At 43.8% G+C, this 21,353-nt stretch overlaps 1 protein-coding gene across 15 annotated transcripts in view; it reads right to left on the bottom strand.

Annotated features, from left to right (window-relative positions):
• The window catches only part of inpp4b (inositol polyphosphate-4-phosphatase type II B), a 996,728-nt gene that overhangs the window by 501,453 nt on the left and 473,922 nt on the right, over positions 1 to 21,353 (bottom strand). For 12 of the 15 annotated variants that reach the window (XM_068043111.1, XM_068043134.1, XM_068043119.1 and 9 more), the window contains one exon: positions 8,672 to 8,788. The exons of 1 other annotated variant lie outside the window; for it this stretch is intronic. In XM_068043111.1, coding sequence (XP_067899212.1) covers positions 8,672 to 8,788 — 117 coding nt within the window. Of the gene's footprint in view, positions 1 to 8,671; positions 8,789 to 12,465; positions 12,519 to 21,353 lie in introns of those variants that run through there. 2 more of the 15 variants (XM_068043242.1, XM_068043219.1) reach the window with 2 other exon arrangements.

Genomic DNA, 21,353 nt, shown 5'->3' with positions numbered 1-21,353 from the left:
CCTTACTATTTCTTACTCTAGTGCTATCTGTCTCTCCCAATCCTTTGTGCATCTTTCCTAATGCTACGGACTAGGGGACTGCTGGGTAAGTAAACCTATATATTCGGGCAGTGGCAAAACCCGAAACACTACACGTGTAGTGTCTCCCACCCATCCTCCTCCTCTAACCAAAAAAAAAGGACTCTTGTGTGGAGGGTTTGGTAAGGTAAGGTTTTCCTTTTTTTTAAATCTCTGTTGTCAATTTAGTGCGGAGGGGATGGAAGCTAGGGCAGTTGCATGCTCCTCTTGCAGGATGTGGGAGGTGAGGGTCACCACTTGTGTCCTTGCTGACTTCACCTGTGAGAAGTGCACCCAACTCCAGCTCCTCGCAGACCGCGTTAGGGAACTGGAGCTGGAGCTGGATGAACTTCAGATCATTCAGGATGCTGAGGGGGTGATAGCGAGCATTTATAGGGAAGTGGTGACACCTAAGATACAGGATAAAGGTAACTGGGTGACCGTCAGGGGAGGGAAAGGGAATAGGCGCACAGTGCAGGGATCCCCTGTGGCTGTTCCCCTCAATAATATGTATACCGTTTTGGATACGGTTGCGGGGGGGGGGGACCTACCAGAGAAAAGCCACAGTGGCCAGGTCTCTGGCATTGAGCCTGGCTCAGTGGCTCAGAAGGGAAGGGGGGAGAATAGGAGAGCGATAGTGATAGGAGATTCAATGGTTAGAGGAACAGACAGGAGATTCTGTGGTCGCGAACGAGACTCCCGGATGGTATGTTGCCTCCTAGGTGCCAGGGTCAGGGATGTCTCGGATCGAGTCCACAGGATTCTTAAGGGGGAGGGGAAGCAGCCAGAGGTCGTGGTACATATCGGTACCAATGACATAGCTAGGAAAAGGGATGAGGACCTGAAAAGCGAATATCGGGAGTTAGGTTGGAAGCTGAAAGGCAGGACGAGCAGAGTAGTAATCTCAGGATTATTACCGGTGCCATGTGCTAGTGAGGCTAGAAACAGGGAGCGAGTGCAGCTGAACACGTGGCTAAAGAACTGGTGTAGGAGGGAGGGATTCAGATATGTGGATCATTGGGATACCCTCTGGGGAAGGTGGGACCTGTACAAGAAGGACGGGTTGCATCTGAACTGGAGGGGCACCAATATCCTGGGCGGGAGGTTTGCTAGAGCTCTTCAGGAGGGTTTAAACTAGTTTGGCAGGGGGATGGGAACCGGAGCCATGGATCAGTGGATGGGGTAGCTGTTGAACAGGCAGATACCGAGTGCAGAGAGTCTGTGAGGAAGGTTAGACAGTTGACAGGGCAAAGTTGCAGCCAGTATGATGGGTTGAAGTGTGTCTATTTTAATGCAAGAAGTGTCAGGAATAAGGGTGATGAACTTAGAGCATGGATCAGTACTTGGAGCTACGATGTTGTGGCCATTACAGAGACGTGGATATCACAGGGGCAGGAATGGATGTTGGATGTTCCGGGGTTTAGATTTTTCAAAAGGAATAGGGAGGGAGGTAAAAGAGGTGGGGGAGTGGTATTGTTTATCAGGGATAGTATCACAGCTGCAGAAAGGGAGGTCGTCGAGGAGGGTTTGTCTACTGAGTCATTATGGGTGGAAGTCAGAAACAGGAAAGGAGCAGTCACTTTATTGGGAATTTTCTATAGACCCCCCAATAGCAACAGACACGGAGGAACAGATTGGGAGGCAGATTTTGGAAAGGTGCAGAAGTAACAGGGTTGTTGTCATGGGTGACTTCAACTTCCCTAATATTGATTGGAACCTCCTTACTACAAATAGTTTGCATGGAGCAGTTTTTGTCAGGTGTGTCCAGGAAGGTTTCCTGACTCAATATGTAGATAGGCCGACTAGAGGGAGGCTATGTTGGACTTGGTGCTTGGCAACGAACCAGGCCAGGTGGCAGATCTCTCGGTGGGAGAGCATTTCGGTGATAGTGATCACAACTCCCTGACCTTTACTATAGTCATGGAGAGGGACAGGAGCAGACGGGATGGGAAAATATTTAATTGGGGGAGGGGGAATTACAATGCTATTAGGCAGGAACTGGGGAGCATAAATTGGGAACAGATGTTCTCAGGGAAATGCACGCAAGAAATGTGGAGGTTGTTTAGGGAGCACTTGCTGCGACTGCTGGATAGGTTTGTCCCGATGAGGCAGGGAAGGGATGGCAGGGTGAAGGAACCTTGGATGACAAGAGATGTGGAAGAGCAACTCAAGAGGAAGAAGGAAGCTTACTTAAGGTTGAGGAAGCAAGGATCAGACAGGGCTCGAGAGGGTTACAAGGTAGCCAGGAAGGAACTGAAGAATGGACTTAGGAGAGCTAGAAGGGGACATGAAAAAGTCTTGGCGGGTAGGATTAAGGAAAATCCCAAGGCGTTCTACACTTATGTGAGGAACAAGAGGATGGCCAGAGTGAGGGTAGGGCCGATCAGGGATAGTGGAGAGAACTTGTGCCTGGAGTCGGAGGAGGTAGGGGAGGTCCTAAATGAATACTTTGCTTCAGTATTCACTAGTGAGAGGACAGCGTGGATCAGGCTGATATGGTCGAACAGGTTGAGGTTAAGAGGGAGGATGTGCTGGAAATTTTGAATGATATGAGGACAGATAAGTCCCCGGGGCCAGACGGGATATACCCAAGGATATTACGGGAAGCGAGGGAAGAGATTGCTGCGCCTTTGGCGATGATCTTTGTGTCTTCACTGTCCACTGGAGTAGTACCGGATGATTGGAGGGTGGCAAATGTTGTTCCCTTGTTCAAGAAAGGGAATAGGGATAACCCTGGGAATTATAGACCAGTCAGCAAATTATTGGAGAGGATTCTGAGAGACAGGCTTTATGATTATTTGGAAAAGCATGGTTTGATTAGAGACAGTCAGCATGGCTTTGTGAGGGGCAGGTCATGCCTCACAAGCCTTATTGAATTCTTTGAAGATGTGACAAAACACGTTGATGAAGGAAGAGCAGTGGATGTGGTGTATATGGATTTTAGCAAGGCGTTTGATAAGGTTCCCCATGGTAGGCTCATTCAGAAAGTAAGGAGGCATGGGATTCAGGGAAAGTTGGCTGTCTGGATACAAAATTGGCTGGCCCATAGAAGACAGAGGGTGGGAGTAGATGGAAAGTATTCAGCATGGAGCTCGGTGACCAGTGGTATTCCACAAGGATCTGGAAGGCTGGGTTAGCAAGTTTGCCGATGACACGAAGGTTGCTGGAGTTGTGGATAGTGTGGAAAGCTGTTGTAGGTTGCAACGGGACATTGACAGGATGCAGAGCTGGGCTGAGAAGTGGCAGATGGAGTTCAACCTGGAAAAGTGTGAAGTGATTCATTTTGGAAGGTCGAATTTGAATGCAGAATACAGGCTTAAAGACAGGATTCTTGGTAGTGTGGAGGAACAGAGGGATCTTGGGGTCCATGTCCATAGATCGCTCAAAGTTGCCACCCAAGTTGATAGGGTTGTTAAGAAGGCGTATGGTGTGTTGGCTTTCATTAACAGGGGGATTGAGTTTAAGAGCCGCGAGGTTATGCTGCAGCTCTATAAGGTCCTGGTTCGACCACACTTGGAATATTGTGTTCAGTTCTGGTCGCCTCATTATAGGAAGGAGGTGGAAGCTTTAGAGAGGGTGCAGAGGAGATTTACCAGGATGCTGCCTGGACTGGAGGGCATGTCCTACGAAGAAAGATTGAGGGAGCTAGGACTTTTCTCATTGGAGCGAAGAAGGATGAGAGGTGACTTGATAGAGGGGTACAAGATGATGAGAGGCATAGATAGAGTGGATAGTCAGAGACTTTTTCCCAGGGTGGAAAGGGCTATAACCAGGGGGCATAATTTTAAGGTGATTGGAGGAAGGTTTCGGGGAGATGTCAGAGGTAGGTTCTTTACACAGAGAGTGGTGGGTGCGTGGAATGCGCTGCCAGCAGTGGTAGTAGAAGCAGATACATTTGGGGCATTTAAGCGACTCTTGGATAGGTACATGGATGATAGTAGAATGAAGGGTAGGTAGTTAGTTTGATCTTAGAGTAGGTTAAAGGTTCGGCACAACATCGTGGGCCGAAGGGCCTGTACTGTGCTGTACTGTTCTATGTTCTATGTTCTATGTACATCTTGGTTCCCATCCCCTGCCAAGTTAGTTTAAATCCTCCCCAACAGCACTAGCAAACCACCCCACATGGACATTGGTCCCGATCCTGTTGAGGTGCAACCCATCCAGTCTGTACAGGGCCCAACAACCCCCCAGAAATGCTCCCAATGTCCCAAGAGTCTAAAGTCCTTCTTACTGCACCGTCTCTCCAGCCACGCATTCATCTGCTCTATTCTTCTATTCCTGTACTTCCTAGCGCATGGCACCAGGAGTAATTCAGAGATTCAGCTCCATATTGGTACCAACGACAGAAGCAGAAAGAGGGATGAGGTCCTGCATGCTGGTCTCCTGCCTAGCTCCCTAAAATCTGCCTGCAGAACCTCATCCCTCTTTCTACTTCTGTCATTGGTACCAATATGGAACTCGACCCCTGGCTGTTCACCCTCCCCGTCAGAGTGCTCTGCAGCTGCTCAGTGACATCCTTGGCCCTGGCACCAGGGAGGCAACATACCATCCTAGAGTCACATCTGCAGCCACAGAAACGCCTATCTGTTCTCCTAACTGTAGAATCCCCTATCACTATTGCTTTCCCACTCTTCCTCCTGCCCTTGTACAGCTGAGCCACCCATGGTACCATGGACTTTTCTCTGGCTGTACTTCCCAGATCTCTCACCAGTATTCATCATCACTCTCGCCAGTATTCAGAACTGAATACCAGTTAGAGATAGGAGAGATTAGAGAAAGATTCAAGCTCCAGGCTTGGTGCAGGAGGGAACCTTGGAGGAAGTTTGTCCTGATGGGCAAGGGGAAGGGCAGGCAGCTTATGTTCGAGGCAGGTGAACAGATGATCTCAATCATAGTGGCAAAGATCTCCATGAGTTCCTCTCCCTTGTTGTTGAAGGTGAAGGTGGAGGGGGCGTGGAGAGTGCTTTAAGGTCATGGAGAAAAGAAGTAGGCTAGCTGATCACGTACAAAGCCAAATAAGACTGAAACAGAAAGGTGTTCATAGAGTAAAAGTAGATAATTCCAGGGAAAACAAAGACAAGTACTGGGCACAATTAAAAGAAACTAAGGAAAGTTGCTTTTCAAGCAGCTAAAAAGTTAATGGAAAGGTGGATAGTGGACAATTGTGGTAGTAATTGGAAAAGCTTTTGGCCATTGAAAGATTCTCCAGGATAGATTGAAGGGACTCGCAGGGTATGGGAGAGATATTAAATGAGTAGTTACATCAGTTGATGCCGATTCTTAATTAACAGCAACAAGATATGCTGTTAACACTAAAACTGTTAATATTGAAATAGATGAGGATAACTTCTTAGACAGATTAAGGAGCACTAAAATAGATCTGGCTCCCAGCCCAGCTGCTATCTACCCATGGGCCCTTAAAGTAATGGGACATGTCCTATGCATATCCCTTGTCCATAACTCTAATAGATTGCTAGATTTTGAGACTGTTCCTTCAGACTGGATGGATGTTATTATAGTTACAATTGTTAAAAGTGTAATAAGGCAGAGCTGGTTAAATATAGGTCCATTAGTTTGACTTCAGTACCAGGTAAGGTGCTCGAAGGCGTATTGTGAGAAATGCTGTACTTCATTGACTGTAAAGAGCTTTGAGACGTTCTGAGGTTGCGGAAGGTGCAATATAAATATAAGTTCTTCCTTTTCTTTCAATCTGACCAGCTAAATAGGGAAGATGTCATCAGGGACACTCAACACGACTGCTGGAAAGATTGGCCAGCTGCTCTGGAGGTAGGCGCTCTTCCCTTCAAGGGACGGCATCCCCAAAGGTGGGCAGTTGATTGGCTGCCCGCTATAAAATTGCAACGGGGGTCCGACAAAGGGCTGAGGCAGGTTCTCCCCCTGCCTTCCAGCTCGCCACAGAGACCCCTATCACCGGAATAAAATCCAGCGCTATGTCTCCTTGTTCTAGACTCTCCTTTCTATCTACCCTATCAATTCCTTTCAAAATCCTGAACCTCACTTAAATCACCCTTTAACCTCTACATTCCAGGGAATGCAAGCTTAGTTTATGAAAACTTTGTTCACAATCTAACCCTTGGAGCCATGGTAACAATGGTGAATTTGGGCTTCACTCCTTCTAATCCCTAATTCTCCTTTCTAAGGTGTGGTGCCCAGAACTGTACACAGTACTCCAGATGTGGTCTAACCAGAACTTCATAAAGCTATAGCAAAACTTCCTCCCCTTTATATTCTAGCCTTCTAGATTATAAAGGCTAACCTTCCATTCACCTTTTGGATTTTCTTTGTACCAGAGTACTACATTTTTGCGATCTGCGTACATGTATCTTCAATGTTCCTAGCTTTCCACCACTTAAATAATATTCCGCTCGATCCATTTTTGGTCCAAAATGGATGACCTCACTGTTTACTATACCACCAATTTTTGTGTCATCGGCAAACTTGGATATATGGCTCTCTATTGTGTAATCTAAGTCATTAATAAATATAGTGAATAGTTGAGGCCCTAGCACAGATCCTTGAGGGACATCACTAATCACTTCCTTCCAATTCCAATACATACCCATTATCCCTGCTCTCTGCCTTCTACTACCTAACCAGGTCAATAATATGCCTTCAATTCCATGAGCTTTAATTTTAGCTAACAGTCTCTTAAGTTCAACTGTATCAAATGCCTTCTGGAAGTCCAAATAACAATATCCATAGACATTCCCCTGTCCACGACTTTAGTTACTTCCTCAAAAAATGCAATTAGGTTCGTTAGGCATTACCTACCCTTTACAAATCCATGTTGGCTCTCTATAATTAGGTTAAATTTCTCTAAGTGCTCAGTCGCTCTGTCCTTAATTATAGATTCCAACAACTTTCCCATGATAGGTGTTAGACTAACAGGTCTATAATTTCCTGATTTCACTCTCGCACCTTTCTTAAATAATGGAGATATATTTGCAATTTTACAATCTAAAGGGACATTTCCTGAATCAAGAGAGCTTTGAAAAATTATGGCTGAAGCACCTGCTTTCCTCACCTATTTCCTTTAAAATCATGGGCTGGAAACCAACAGAGCCTGAGATGGACCAGTTGATCTTTCCTGCCCAACATGTTTGTCTGTTTGTATGAATTTCACATGATGTAGCTTCTGGGGTAGTGACATTTGAGTTATCAAATGAGCTGAAATCTACTTTGCAAAACAAATATATTGTCTGCTTTCGTAGGTACTCAACATAAAGGTAAAATAGTGATGCTAATATTTAATTTTCGGAATAGAACAGTTCACACAGTAAGCATACTCTTTTAATTCAAGATTGTTCATAATTTAATAATTTAACAAGCAGAATGCTGAAGAATGAACCTCATACTGGTTTGCACCCAGAGTTAATAGGTTTCAAAATTATGATGACAGTGTAAAGGGCTGATCTGAGTGAGCCGTTGACCTCCCCAAACTTCATGTATTTGAGTGATCACAGGTAACTATGTGGAAACTTGATGGCACCACACCAGCATCCTTTTATTCATACCCTTAGAACTAGTTTTAAAAGGGCCAGGTCTACAGAAATGAAACCCAGACCATTTTGGGCGGTACAGTGGAGCAGTGGTTAGCACCGCAGCCTCACAGCTCCAGCAGCCCGGGTTCGGTTCTGGGTATGGCCTGTGCGGAGTTTGCAAGTTCTCCCTGTGACCGTGTGGGTTTCCGCGGGGTGCTCCGGTTTCCTCCCACAGCCAAAAACTTGCAGGTTGATAGAGAAATTGGTCATTGCAAATTGCCCCTAGTGTAGGTAGGTGGTAGGAGAATTGAGGGAAGGTGGGGATGATGTAAGGAATATGGGATTAATGTAGGATTAGTATAAATGGGTAGTTGATGGTCAGTACAGACTCGGTGGGCCAAAGGGCCTGTTTCAGTGCTGTATCTCTCTATGACTCCCCAAATTCAGGCTTTACATGATAACAAACTGGCTGTTCATCCACTTCCATAAAGCTCTTGAGTTTAACATTTTCTTTTGAATCTGCAGCACAATAGGTACACAATTCTTTTACTTTGATGTAATGAAAATGAATCACAGGGAAACTTTCCTTTAATATTGCTATACTCTTACGTTTACAAATAGCACAAAAATATTATGAGGCTTTCCAACAAGAAGGGAATACAATGACAGCATAAGCATCACGATATTTTTGTGACAATGTCACAAGCTGTAAATTGGAATCTCAGAGTCCATGAAATTAGTCTCTTTTGGAATGAAGAGGAGGGTGTGGACAAATCTGCACTGAAATTTGGTCATTTTCAGACTGATACAATGCTTTTTCCTGACTGGAGAACATTAGTGCTTTCCATATGTTTGCGTGATTCAATTATTACTGCTCAACAAGGCAGCTGCACAATATTAAATACAAAGGAACACCACTGAGGCTAAACATGGACTGTCTCCTATCTGATGTGCTGTGCCAGATATACTGTAATCCGTTTAACTCAACTGCCAGTTGAGTAAATGTAAATTAATATTCTCCTTGGCTACTTTAAAGAAAGGTTTGAAATTTTTATGCTTTACATTTTTATGTATCTAGAAGATGTGTTTCACTAAAAGAGTTAAATACTCACGGTTTCTTGGGATTTCTCCTTGACATCATAGACCGTTAACTTCACCCGTGTTTCCTCATAAATGGGATAGCCCGGTGGGAAAGTAGCACCAGTCAAAAACACTGGATCTCTTGTTCCCTGCGTGCCACAAGCAAACAGGCCTGTCTCAGTAAGCTAACAGCTGTGCACCGGGCAGCATAGAAAGAAATGACAGATGAACGTACCAAAAATAAAAAGGAAGCTTTAAAAGCTGCAACTCAGTAAAAAGCAGCTAAATCAGGGATCGCCACACAGTATTAACAGCATTACCTTTAGTCTTTATAGACTCACAATCATCCTGAAACCCATCATTACTCAAGCGGCATTTTATCATGTGTTTAGCAGTACCCCTACATGACTTTGTTCCTAATTGCCATTTTTGTCGGTGTTCCGTTAAATACACTGTATGCTAATAATATGCATGGAAAAAATCCACTTCCTTCTTTATTGTAACTGATTTGGACACCGTGGAGCCAATATCAGCAGTCAGATGAGATGCTGCAGCACTATTAAGCCCCCGCTATACTCACGTGGAATGTTGATTTTAGAATTCTAATTGCACCCACTGTGTGCCACTGCCTGTTGCTGGCGCAACTCTCATTCTAATTTTAAACCTCACTGGAAAAAAGGTTTAGCTCTATAGTTAGAGGTTCAGCTCTGTTTTAAACATACTTTTTCTTAAAGATCAGTCAATGGAATATGGAATCTAATAGGAAAAAAAGATTCAAGACATATGACCATTAGGACATCTACCAGACCAATATTTCTAGCTTCAGCTTCATCTTATCCGAATGCTGGCATATTATAAAACATCCAAACTAGAGAGTTCTTACCTATTATGTCAAAATGCTTTGGTGTGGTTGGCGAGTTTGTCTTCTATTGAGATGGTACGCCATATTGAGGTGGCACACCAGACAAAACTTTTATATAACAGACAGTGTTTACATTCACAAAATGAATTTGCAAGATATCAACTTTCTCCGGTTAGTTACATGAAATCTCATCCAACTGTATGTTTTAATGTAAAGGTTGAGATTCCATTAGAACCATTTCAGTTTTTTGAAAAAGGTTTTCTTTGGAATTTATTGTATATACTCACGTAAAAGTCGATCTCGTGTAAAAGTCAACCCATGATTTTAGGTCAAAAAAATCTTGAATTTTTCCTATATCTCGTGTAAAGGTCAACCTTAATTTTCAGAGCACAGACAGAACATTCTAATCACACACTAGTATAAATACCCAAACGTTCACCTTGGACCACCACATTTTTTCAACATGTGCCAAGGAACAACAACAAATACACAGCGCAGTTTAAAAGTTGGTGCGTGTGCAGAGAAGGCGAATAATTGTGCAGCAGGAAAAGAATTCAAAGTATCAGAGAAGAATGTCAGAAATTGGAGAAAGCTTTCCACATAGCTCACGAAGATGCCAGAGAATAAAAGTGCCAACATGGGAAAGCCTAGCAAGTGGCTGCAATTAGATGGTGAAGTTGCAGAATGGGTCAGTGAACATCGCCAGAATGGATACATAGCTCCCCACGCATCCATCTGACTCTACTCCCGTCTCCATTATTATTTTGTTAATAAAAGTTCGAAAATATGACTCGTGTAAAAGATGACCCCCCCCCAAATTTTAGCCTCAAAAGTTGATCTCAAAAATTCAATTTATACACGAGTATATACGGTAGTTGTGATTTTGTTGCTACCAATGTCGATCCTTCCCCTCTTCCTTACATTCCTAGATACAGTTCCACAGGGCAGTGGCAACTTCTGGTACCTCACCTAAATGCCTGAAGATTATTTATAAGGGCTGACAGTGTCTGTAAGACTGCTCAAACACAGGGGAAAATCACAGCTGAGCCCAACCTTATCTTTCCTGACATTTACACATGCATTTTCTAGCAGGGATCAATGAAAAGTCATCAGGAGGGGGAATACAGGCCAAGTTTCCCTTCCTTAGGCCAAGGGCACTGAAGCCATCTGAGGTATTCAATGACTGTGATCAGCTTACTCAACAAAGTGGGGATTGAACCTACCTTAATCTGCGAAACCACCAGGGGATAACTGGACCACTAACAGATAAGTGTTACCCGGGATTTATTCTGCAACCACCATTTCCATATAATAGTTATCCTGCAAATAAGTATTTGTTTGTGCACTATTTATTGTGCAGTATTTAGTGTTGCATATTCAAGGTTTTAGTTATTTTCTTTCAACGATGTTATCTATATGGGCGACGCAGTGGTTAGCACCGCAGCTTCACAGCTCCAGCAACCCGGGTTCAATTCTGGGTACTGCCTGTGCGGAATTTGCAAGTTCTCCCTGTGTCTGCGTGGGTTTTCGCCGGGTGCTCCGGTTTCCTCCCACGACCAAAGACTTGCAGGTTGATAGGTAAATTGGCCATTATAAAAAATTGCCCCTAGTATAGGTAGGTGCTAGGGGAATATAGGGACAGGTGGGAATATGGGATTACTATAGGATTAGTATAAATGGGTGGTTGATAGTCGGCACAGACTCGGTGGGCCAAAGGGCCTGTTTCAGTGCTGTATCTCTAAATAAATAAATAAATTTCCACTTAGATCTCTGCCTAGTCTTACACAACCTTTTTTCAGCAGAGAAAGTCAATAATGAAGCTATGCACGACATGGGTCGACATCCATGTCAGTTGGTGCGAAACAACACTTTGCAAGAAATGCAGCACCTCATTTTTATTCACTGATGTGGGAATCACTGAAGTAACAGCTTTTTTTTTGCAAATTTCTCCTCTATCCCCGTTCACCTTCCCTTAGTATTTACATGATTCCATAATTAACACAAGCAGAAATATTTGTTTCACCTCATTCCCCAATGTTCTCCCCTTACCCTTCTCCAAACATTGCTGACTTTTTCTGGGATACATGTCCATTGGCACCGTCAGCCTTGGGTTACCTTGCCTAAAGTGGTTATTCTGTATGTGCTTATACAAGTGTTAGCAGGGTATTCCACACTGGAGGATAGCAGGCATCAGTGTCGAACCTGTTTCTGTGCTCATCTACTGTTATTACACAAATCTTGTTTCAAACAGAGACCATGCGCAATCTGGGATATTTCTGTTCTGCAAGAGCTCAATGTCATGCCAGCATCAATATTTTTACTCATTACAAAGATGGTTCAATGGATTTAATGAAAGTAACAGCCCAGCTTGTCTTTAACACAGTCAAAGACACTGGGAAAAGGATTCTAATTTTGTATTGCATTTGAACATACATGCATACAAACTACACTCGAGCATTAAGCAAGCCAAGACTCTGCATATGATAACAGATAATACTAACACTGTTTACTTTTGCATCATATATAAATGATAGGCATCTTGCAGCTAAACACAGCACATCACAGCAAATATCAGTATTTACATTTCATCAGCAGCAAACAGTGAATATGTTTTATTCCAAGCTGTCAGTTATTCTCACAGAATATTAATTCTACCAAAAGAAGCACTGTGCAGAGAATGGGCTACATTTATAAAAGCATGAACGGAAAGCTATCGGCAACACATTAGCCTGTCACAGTGTAGCCTTGCTGCAAAAAAAATGTAAGTAGGCCTTACTGTCAGTGAGAAATTTGGAAAGCTTACAAGGGGCCTGGCTGGTTTTACATATAGGGACAGAGACATAGTAAAGCATGCTATTTTCAGCCCACTTGCAGCCTAGCAGTCTGCCAATTTGTGATAGATCTCTTATGACAGCTTCTCCCGTCATTAGGAGCTAATGCATGTATAAAAAAACTTTTACAGACCTGTACTATGGCGACTCTTGCTTTCGATTTCTCTCCCACAGAGCTCTGTTGGTCTGCTTAATACCACATTAATACTAAGATCCAACACCATAAGTCATGTGGGCAGATCAAGTGCAATGCTTGTGGAACAGCTCCACTACTATACTTTAATTTCAATATTCACTTGCTTATGCACACAAAAGATGCCTTTGTATGCACACAAATTCTGATTTTGAGGGGAGAGCGGTTGTGATTCATTACACAACAGCCAGAATAGATGGCTGGTATTATTAAACAGATGTAGCATCTGGTATGGGTTGGATGATGCCTACACTTTATATTGGTGTGCATCCAAATTAGTAATAAGATGAACTCTACCTCAGTTTGATCAGTTTAAACCTGACATAGATTTGGCATATATAAATACAATGTTTATACTGACAAATGGAGACTGAATTTGGGGTCAGATCCAACTTCTAAATGTCAACATAAATAGAGCAGTTTGTGTCCTAGTCAATATGTCTTTCTAAAGCATTGCTTTTAATATCAGTAAGTTGTGATTTTGGCATGTTGTCAAGCATAAGAGGTCCTCCCTCTTTGCCATTTCCAGAGTCAGATGGAAGTTTCAGGACACTGTGGGGGTCTGAATTCAATAGCCCCTGAAATCTGGTGCAGGGATCACGATGCAAGATTAGCCCCTGCCCACTGACGACAATGCAGGCAGCATGCCAACTTTATGCTGCTTGCTGTTTTACATGATTTCAGTGTCCAGCCAGCACTAACTGCACTGTTGTTTGGCTGGATCCCTGAGCAGGGGACCAGTATCATGAGTGGCTAGCACCACTTAAAACTAGCCATGCACCTCTTAAAGGAGAGGTGCACTGTGGTTGTAACAGGTGCTGGGAGTCCTGTGGGGGTTGAATCTGACCTGGCAAAGACAGAAGAACACCGCAATATGCGAGATAGTGTGCTCCAAGGTATTCAAAATGCTGCACTGGATGTCTTGGTGGAAGAGGTGGAAAGGAGGAGAGATGTCCTATATCCACAGGGGCCAGCAGGCCCTTTAAATACACGCTCAAAAGGCAGCGGGAGCAGATAGCTGTGGAGGGAGCAGTTAGGACTTGGACACAATGTTGCAAGAAGTTCAATGACCTCACAAAAGTGATCAAAGTCAATGAATGCATCTTCAAATGCCATTTCCTACCAAGTACACCACTAGGCTAAGATACTGCTCAATTCACCAAACCCCCATGATTCACCTAGTAACAATCTCAATCAGGGTTCACACCTGACATTCATATGCTTCACACTGCACCCTCACACATTTAGCACTGCTGCAAGCTTGTTAGCTCACACTGACAGCTATTCAACCATGAGAACAACATCAGCCAAATATTGCACTGCAGTCACTGACATTTCTCTCTCTCCTGCATTGCAAGATAGCAGACAGCCAGAGGCAGCAGGAGCTAACCAGGGGAGACAGGTGCGCCTGCACATCCTGAACCCATAGAAGAGATGCTGCTGGTTCATATTGAGACTAACATACCCTCTCTTTTAATGCGCCGTCGATTTGTTTAAGTTTGCAGGCCCTTGGAATTTTTTTGCACAGCTGCACATGTGCAGTAATTTAAAAGGGCCGATTTGTGCACAGTGTGTGTGGGAGCTTTCAGGTTGCTGCACTGCTTAGAAGGAACACTGATTGAACCGCCCATTGCTGAGGCCATGGCCAGCAGAGGGACTGAAACCATCAAAGTTGATGGTATCCTCATACCTAATCCTCCTTCACACATCCTATCGCCTACTCATCCCACACTCTTTTCTGATTTATAAGCTGCAGATGACATAACCATGTACCTCCTAAATTCCCCCACCTCTTCTCCACACCACAACCTGACCCTTCTCCTTTCCGATTCCCAAGAAGTGAAACCTGGCCAGGCACTGGAGAAACAGCAAGAAAACAGTGATGATAAAGACAATCGCCTGATTTCACACTCGCAGTCACCAGCTGAGATACTAACATTGACACTGCATGTAATTTACAAGATAGCACAGAGACAGCATCTGCACGTGATAAGACACTGGGCACAAGTGGACTGCAGTCAGGGCAGGGGGAAAGGATAGTGCAGATGTCAGCTTGTAGGAGGGTGCAGTCAGACATGAGCTCTGCTGCCGAGGACTCAGATAAACACTTTGATGGAGCAGTGAACAGAAGAAGGCACAATGGAATGCCTGGCGTATTGGCAGGCCTGCCAGAAAGCCTGTGGTCAATGCCAAAGTGCATGGAGCTGTCCAGCACCAACTTGACAGAGGGCTTTGCACAGAATTTGCAGCATACTCTTTCCAGTGTGGAAGTGGTGGCCAATTTTATCAGCATACCTGTGGACTCAACCACGATGCAGCGTCTGATGGCCGATGTTTCAGCCTCCAATTCAGCTAAGCAGTTTCCACCAGATTTTAAATGCTACGGTGGAAGCTCAGACTGAAGTCATGCAAGGTGAGGCCACTATCATCATGGCTGTTGTTATGACCAGGTGAGGAAGGGGTCTCAGGCTCCCCTCTCGCCCCTTTCCTGGTTTGACCATAACAGGGTTTAACTTTTAAAACACAGTGTTTTTAGCTTCAGCTCAGTGAGTCCTTGCTCACTGCGTTCTAATTGTAATTGTAAAGGAATCAATCAGACAGGCTTTCTCAGGTTTAAACAAGAAAGGTGTAAGTTTATTAACCCTAACACTCTAACTCAGTTAAAACTACTAAAAATACACGACGCAACTACGCTAGCATGCATACACACTAAATACACACACAAATAGATATAGAAGAGAAAGAATTAAAGGGGGAAGGTTTGAAGTAGTAGATAGAATTCAGTTACTCTTTTTTTGGTTTGCAGTGAAGTCTTTGATTGAAGTTAAGTCTTGCAGTTCTCGTTGGGGCCCAGTGCGCACTTTCAAACTTGTTTCGCTGATACCAGAAGGCTGTAGGGGTCTTCCATCTTGAGGCTTAAGTTACTTCTGTGGCTCCCTGGAACTTTATATGAGAGAGAGAGAGAATTTGCTTCTCTTTGGTCTTCAAAATTGCAGTCTGTCCAAAAGTTTACTGTGATGCACAATTCAATCAATTCCCATGTTGGCCAGCAGGTTAATGATGTGACCAGCTCTTTGCTTGACACAGCATTGCCTGCAAGGGTTGTTAATTCTTCAAAGCTTACTAGACACAGTGGGTGTGTGTGTGGGGGGGGGGGGGGGGGGGGCGGGTCGGTGTGGTGGTGAGGTGGATGGAGTGCTGGCTCTTACACAAACAATGACTATCATTGTCTGTTGATCATCACTATAGACAAAACCCATCTGGCTAAATGAATTAAGGAGCACTCCCATTGTCTCTCTATTCAACTGCCTCTCAGATTGCAAATGTGCAATTATGTTTTTAGTCACTGCTCCGTGGTCCTTTTAAACAAGTTATGTTCAATGTCCGGTAAATTTTCAAATAGTGTTCCATATGCCGAAATTAATATGTTTCCATTTGGCAGCTGTGGTTTCCATCACCCTGTGGATTATAGCGTGCAAAGGGGCTTGCAGAGTCTCATTCAGTCTACAAATCTGTCCTCCAACAGATTACAAGGTTTGCTGAGGCGCTGCCCCAGCTGAATGGCAGCGGCTCCATGAAGCACGAACCTGGTGTCCTCTCTCAGGATGACAGCATTCATCCTCCCAACTCTGCCTGTTACCCAGCCAGCACAGACTGCTGTTCCTCATTCCGAGATGGTGCAGTCCAATACGAGCCTGCTGGGACCAGAGCTCGGCCACCTGCAATCTTCCTCACTGAAAGTCAGCAGACTTCTACCAGACATGCTGTAGCCACTGGGGTAGCACTGCATAAGAGCACTAGGACAAAGACACACAGAAGACAAGCAGTAAAGGAATGCACAAGAGTGCTTAGTTGACTTTTGCATTCAATATGGAATGATTTGATTTATAAATTTAGTTTTGAATCATTATTTTGTGATGGCTTTCATTTTTGCATCGTGGCCAAGAGGACGCAGTGACGGACAGTGACAGAGGTCATTTTGCTGATTGGGAAATTGGGGTTGCAATTATTGCTATTGCACTCGGACGGGTGCTTTATAGACAGCTAGGCCTGAAAGGAGCTGTCTAGGTTGCCTCCTTTCTTCCTCTTTCTCAACCTACTCCTCATCCTCCTGAGCTGCTCATCGTACAGATGGCAGCAAGGGCTCTCCCCTCACGATGTGCGTGTTGCAGTGTGCAGCAGATCGCCACGAGTCTTGAGACCAGCTCAGCCGAGTGCTTAGGACTTCTCCAGGGCAGTCCAGGCAGCGGAAGTGTTGTTTGAGCTCCTCAGTTGTCTGCTCTATCACGTTTCTTGTGACAACATGGCTTTCATTGTATGCATGCTGCGTATATGTGCATTGCGCACCAGAGTCATCAGCCATGCGGTCAGCAGATAGCCATTGTTGCCCAGTAGCCACCCTTTGGTTTGCCATGGTGGCTCCAATGCAACTGACACAGCGGACTGTCGCAGAATGAAGGCATCATGACTGCTGCAAGGATACTGGGCAGTGACTCTGAGTATGGTCACACACCAGCTGGACTTTGAGGGAGTGGAATTCTTTTGGTTGTGGTATAGAGCAGAGTGGCAGTCACAAAACAATATGCATGCAGTCAATGGCACCATGGACGACGGGGAAGCCTGAAATTCTAGTGAAGTTTTGTGCTCGCTCTGCCTGATTCTCTCTGGTAAGGGAGAAGGAAACGTCGTATCGCTTATTGAGTAGAGAGCCTCAGTGATCTCCCTTCTGCAACAGTGGATGGAAAACAACATGTTGCAAATATCTCCAGCTCCAGTCTCGAAGAAGCCAAACACATAAAAGCTCATCACCAGGGTTAGGTTCACAGTGACTGGCAATGCAGTCCTTGGCTGGCTCTGAGACTGCAGTTGTTGTTGCAGCAGGTGTCAGATTTCAGTAAGGCTGTCCCCACTGAAACGCAGACATTTAACACACTGTTCCTCACTGAGGTTCAGATAGGAGAATTGGTCCCTGAAAACCCTGAGTGGATAGGGCCCCCTGCAGACAGCCCTTCTCCCCTTCCTTCACCTCCCTCTGCTAGCAGTTTGTCCTGCTGTGCATAGCCTCCGGTCATTCTCCAAATCATGTTGTCTTCAAAGGGGAATTGGCTACAAATGTACCCATGTCTGGGAGCAGCTTTTTTGTGCAGAAGCATTGAAGTCAGAAAATAAACTCCTTGAGCACCTACCACACTAGTCCCTGTAATTTTAGTAACTTCAAACAACTATAGAAAGCACCAAAAAGGTGTAGAGTCATAACAACAGCCAGAAGAAATCAACCAACAACTAACCTGTAAGTAGTTGATGATCCCTTTAAATAGATCTGCCTTCTCTGAATACCTCTGGCGACCGTTCACTGCACACGTTATCATCCTCACCAATATGCCATCTAGCAAGACTCGCTCCAAAAGTGTGTGCATGCACTGTGGATGCCATTTTGGACACCAAACAGCACCCACAGTGCCCCCAAAAAAGGGTGCTACTACTGATCCAAATTTTGTGCCCTCTCTCTTGATCCTCACATCAACAGTAGAGAATTTTTAGAGTAGAATTATTGATCATTCATTCTTTTAGCTTGAAAATACAAGCATGTCGACGAACAAAAGAAGCATGTGTAAATTACTCCAAAACAACTACAACACAGACATTTATTTGGCAAGGCTGAAGTTGAACAATGTCCCCAATACAAAACTCTTCCAATGTGGAACAGTCCAAGATTGCTTGAAGTTCTCACAGCTGTCCGATTGGGGGGAAGAAACGGTTCTTCAATAGTCGGCCAATCAGTAGTTTAATTCAGCAGTTGGAGCAGGCCTGAAAGAGGAGTTGAGGCCTGGGACAGATCAGCCATAATCTTATTGAATGGTGGGGCAGGCTTGAGGGGCTGAATGGCCTCCTCCTGCTCCTACTCCTTGTGTTCTTGTGAAGTGATGCTCTTCTTCCAGCAATGAATTCAGCAATTACTGTTCCAGTTATTAAAGTAATTGGTGATTTTCTTTTAAGAAATTAATCTGGCTTGACTTTTCAGAATTCTAAGAGTATAATAAATAGGGTTTAAACAGACAGAGAGAGAACTCACTTTTCCTTCAGTGTATGCTGGCAGACAGACTGTGTGTCTGTATCAACCAGGTAGTCAGTTTTTCAAAAGGCAATTGGCAACATTGTATCTCGTTTCTTCTCGATTTGTATGGTTGTTGCTGGGTAACCAGAATGCAACTTCTGGATAACTCCTGAGGCTTGTTTGTTCTTAAAGCAGCACTGATCCTGTGCTGTCTTAAAGACGCACCGCATATTTTTTAAGAAACAGGATCATAACAAAGCAAACTTGACAAAATGCTCATAACTGCATCTAGTCATGCCAAGCTAGCATTTGAAACAATTATCTTCCCCCTTGGAGAATTACTTTTGTCGTGATTTATTCAACTTCTTTCCAGAATTTTCAGTAAAGTTTCCATTTTGTCAATATTAATTTCAATGTTGCCTTTAAGTCCACAAAATTGTTGCCTGTAAATTCAACAACACTCATAGTTCTTGCAGTTGTCTGTAAGAAAACCTTTATCATATTATAATATAGAATAGATCAGAATGAACAAAACAAGATGATTATACCAGCCTCCAGCAAACCCATGCTCATCAGTGCCTGTACTGAGTAGGTCAAGTCTAAATTGAGACACATACTCCCTTCATACTGGAGTAGCAAATCTTGTGAATTAGCAGCCATTTGATTACAAGATGGTCAATATAATGGTGCAAAGTAAGATACTTTGGTACAACATTGCATGTACTTATCTGTAAATAACTATAGTTTACTTAAAGTCTTACATCTGTGTGCAACTCCAGTCGACACAGCCTCATTTCCTGTTGCCCCTTTTTTCTGTCAACTTTTTATCATTATAAATTCCGATTCATAATTTAGAATACACATTTATAATAATTTTTGCCTCTGTAACCTTGCCACAGTGTAAATGCTCAATCTAGCCACTGAGTGTGTGGATTTTGCCCACAAATCACACAAGATGCTGTCTGAAAATTTCAGGTCCCCCATTCTTCCCTCTTTAGTTGACATTCCTAATGCCCAAGAATCCAGATCCAGCGATCACAAGTTGGGGACCGGGTGAGAAACCTGTTGAAAAGGGTAAAAACATTGTCTAATGGCACACTGGGCAGGCAAAATGGGGACAAAAGCTGATCCCTCATGAAGGGCAGGTCCAGAGTTGGCGACCATTACTCGAGCACACAGCGAAGCCAAAGTGTGGGAAACCTCCGAAAAGCGCGGAAACCTCAGAAAGAGCTTGTACACCTCCATTAAAGCAACAAAAATTTCTAAATAATAAGGGAACACTCTTAAGAGTTTAGCAAATGATGACACAAAATACACGATGCTTGAAAGCTTTCAGAATTTGGAAGGGCCCAGTCAGGTACAGAATTGATCTATGTGAAGAAAAAGATTTCCAAGATTTAGAATAGCTTCTCAGCTACTAATCAAACCTGAAGCAGAACAAGTAAATGATATACTCCATGGGTGCAATTGCTGATGACATGATCATAAGACAAGGCATCAATGAGGTTTGATGATGTTTCACAAGCCTTTGATAAATACTTTAATTTAAGGAGCAATAAGATATTGGAAAGAGCAAAGTTTAATAAAAAGATCCAAAAGCTGGGTGAATCACTGGATGCTTTCATTAATGATTTGTACAGATTGGCTGAGGGATGTGAGTATGAAGAATTGGAGTCTGAGTTGTTCAGGGACCGAATAGTAGTGGGAATAGCTGACGAGTCTTTATCAGATCTCTTACAGTCAGAAGATTACCTCACCCTCAAGAAAGCAATTCAGATGGTGAGACAGGCAGAGAGAGGTCTGAAGACAAATAGAGCCATCCTGCGGGCTGAAGAGAAGCCTTGGGTGAGGAAAACTCCGATGACTGGACAGATCATGAAGCCCAGGACTGAAGAGCAATTTCCAGATACGAAGGTACACTCAGGTAGTAAGGAGCATGACGCCGTGAAACTCTACCAGCGCTGTGGTGCCAAAAAGACCCACAGGCGCGAACAGCGTCCTGCTAGTAAAGCAGAATTCTTTCATTACAAAAAGACAGGCCATTTCCGAAAGATGCACCAAAGCAAGACCCGTACTTTCAAATATGCCAAACAAAACGTCTTCACACATAGAGTTGTGAATGAAGTGGAACAACTTCCATTGGAAGATAAACCAGGAAATTTCCTAGGGGAAATTAATAATCCCAATCAGGCATTCTGGATGGCAAACATTTATGTCAATGGACATATTGCTAATTTCAAATTGGACATAGGTGCAAGTGTCACAGTTCTGTCAGACCAAGAGCCATGGTTGTTGATGCATTGCTTACAATCAGCGGACACTCAGTTACATGGTCGAGGAGGGATTGAACATGCTTAGACCTACATCTAATTAAAAAAGTGGATGAAATCAAACAGCCAGAGACCAACAGTCACTTTCAAGCAGGCTCTCCAAAACTATTTTTGGGTTTAGGAAGACTGAAGACCGAGTATAGCACAACGTTAAGAGAAGATGCCAGACCGTGGGAGCATCTAGGTATAGATTTATTTTTCTACAATGGAAAATCCTACATGTTAGTGATTGATTATTTTTCGAGATGTATTGAAGTGAAAAGTTTGTATTCAACAACCACAGAATCTGTCATTCGAATTTTACAGGATACCTTTGCAACGCTTGGTATTCCTGACCAGGTTGTGTCAGACAACAGACCACAGTTTACAAATGAATACTTTGCACAATTTGTGAGAAAGTGGGGGTTTGAATATCTCACAAGTTCCCCAAGATATCCTCAATC

Source organism: Heterodontus francisci, chromosome 1 (assembly GCF_036365525.1).
Source record: "Heterodontus francisci isolate sHetFra1 chromosome 1, sHetFra1.hap1, whole genome shotgun sequence".
Classification (NCBI taxonomy): Eukaryota; Metazoa; Chordata; class Chondrichthyes; order Heterodontiformes; family Heterodontidae; genus Heterodontus; species Heterodontus francisci.
The sequence above is the reverse complement of the archived record's forward strand: the minus strand, read 5'-3'. Positions and strand labels throughout refer to the sequence as shown.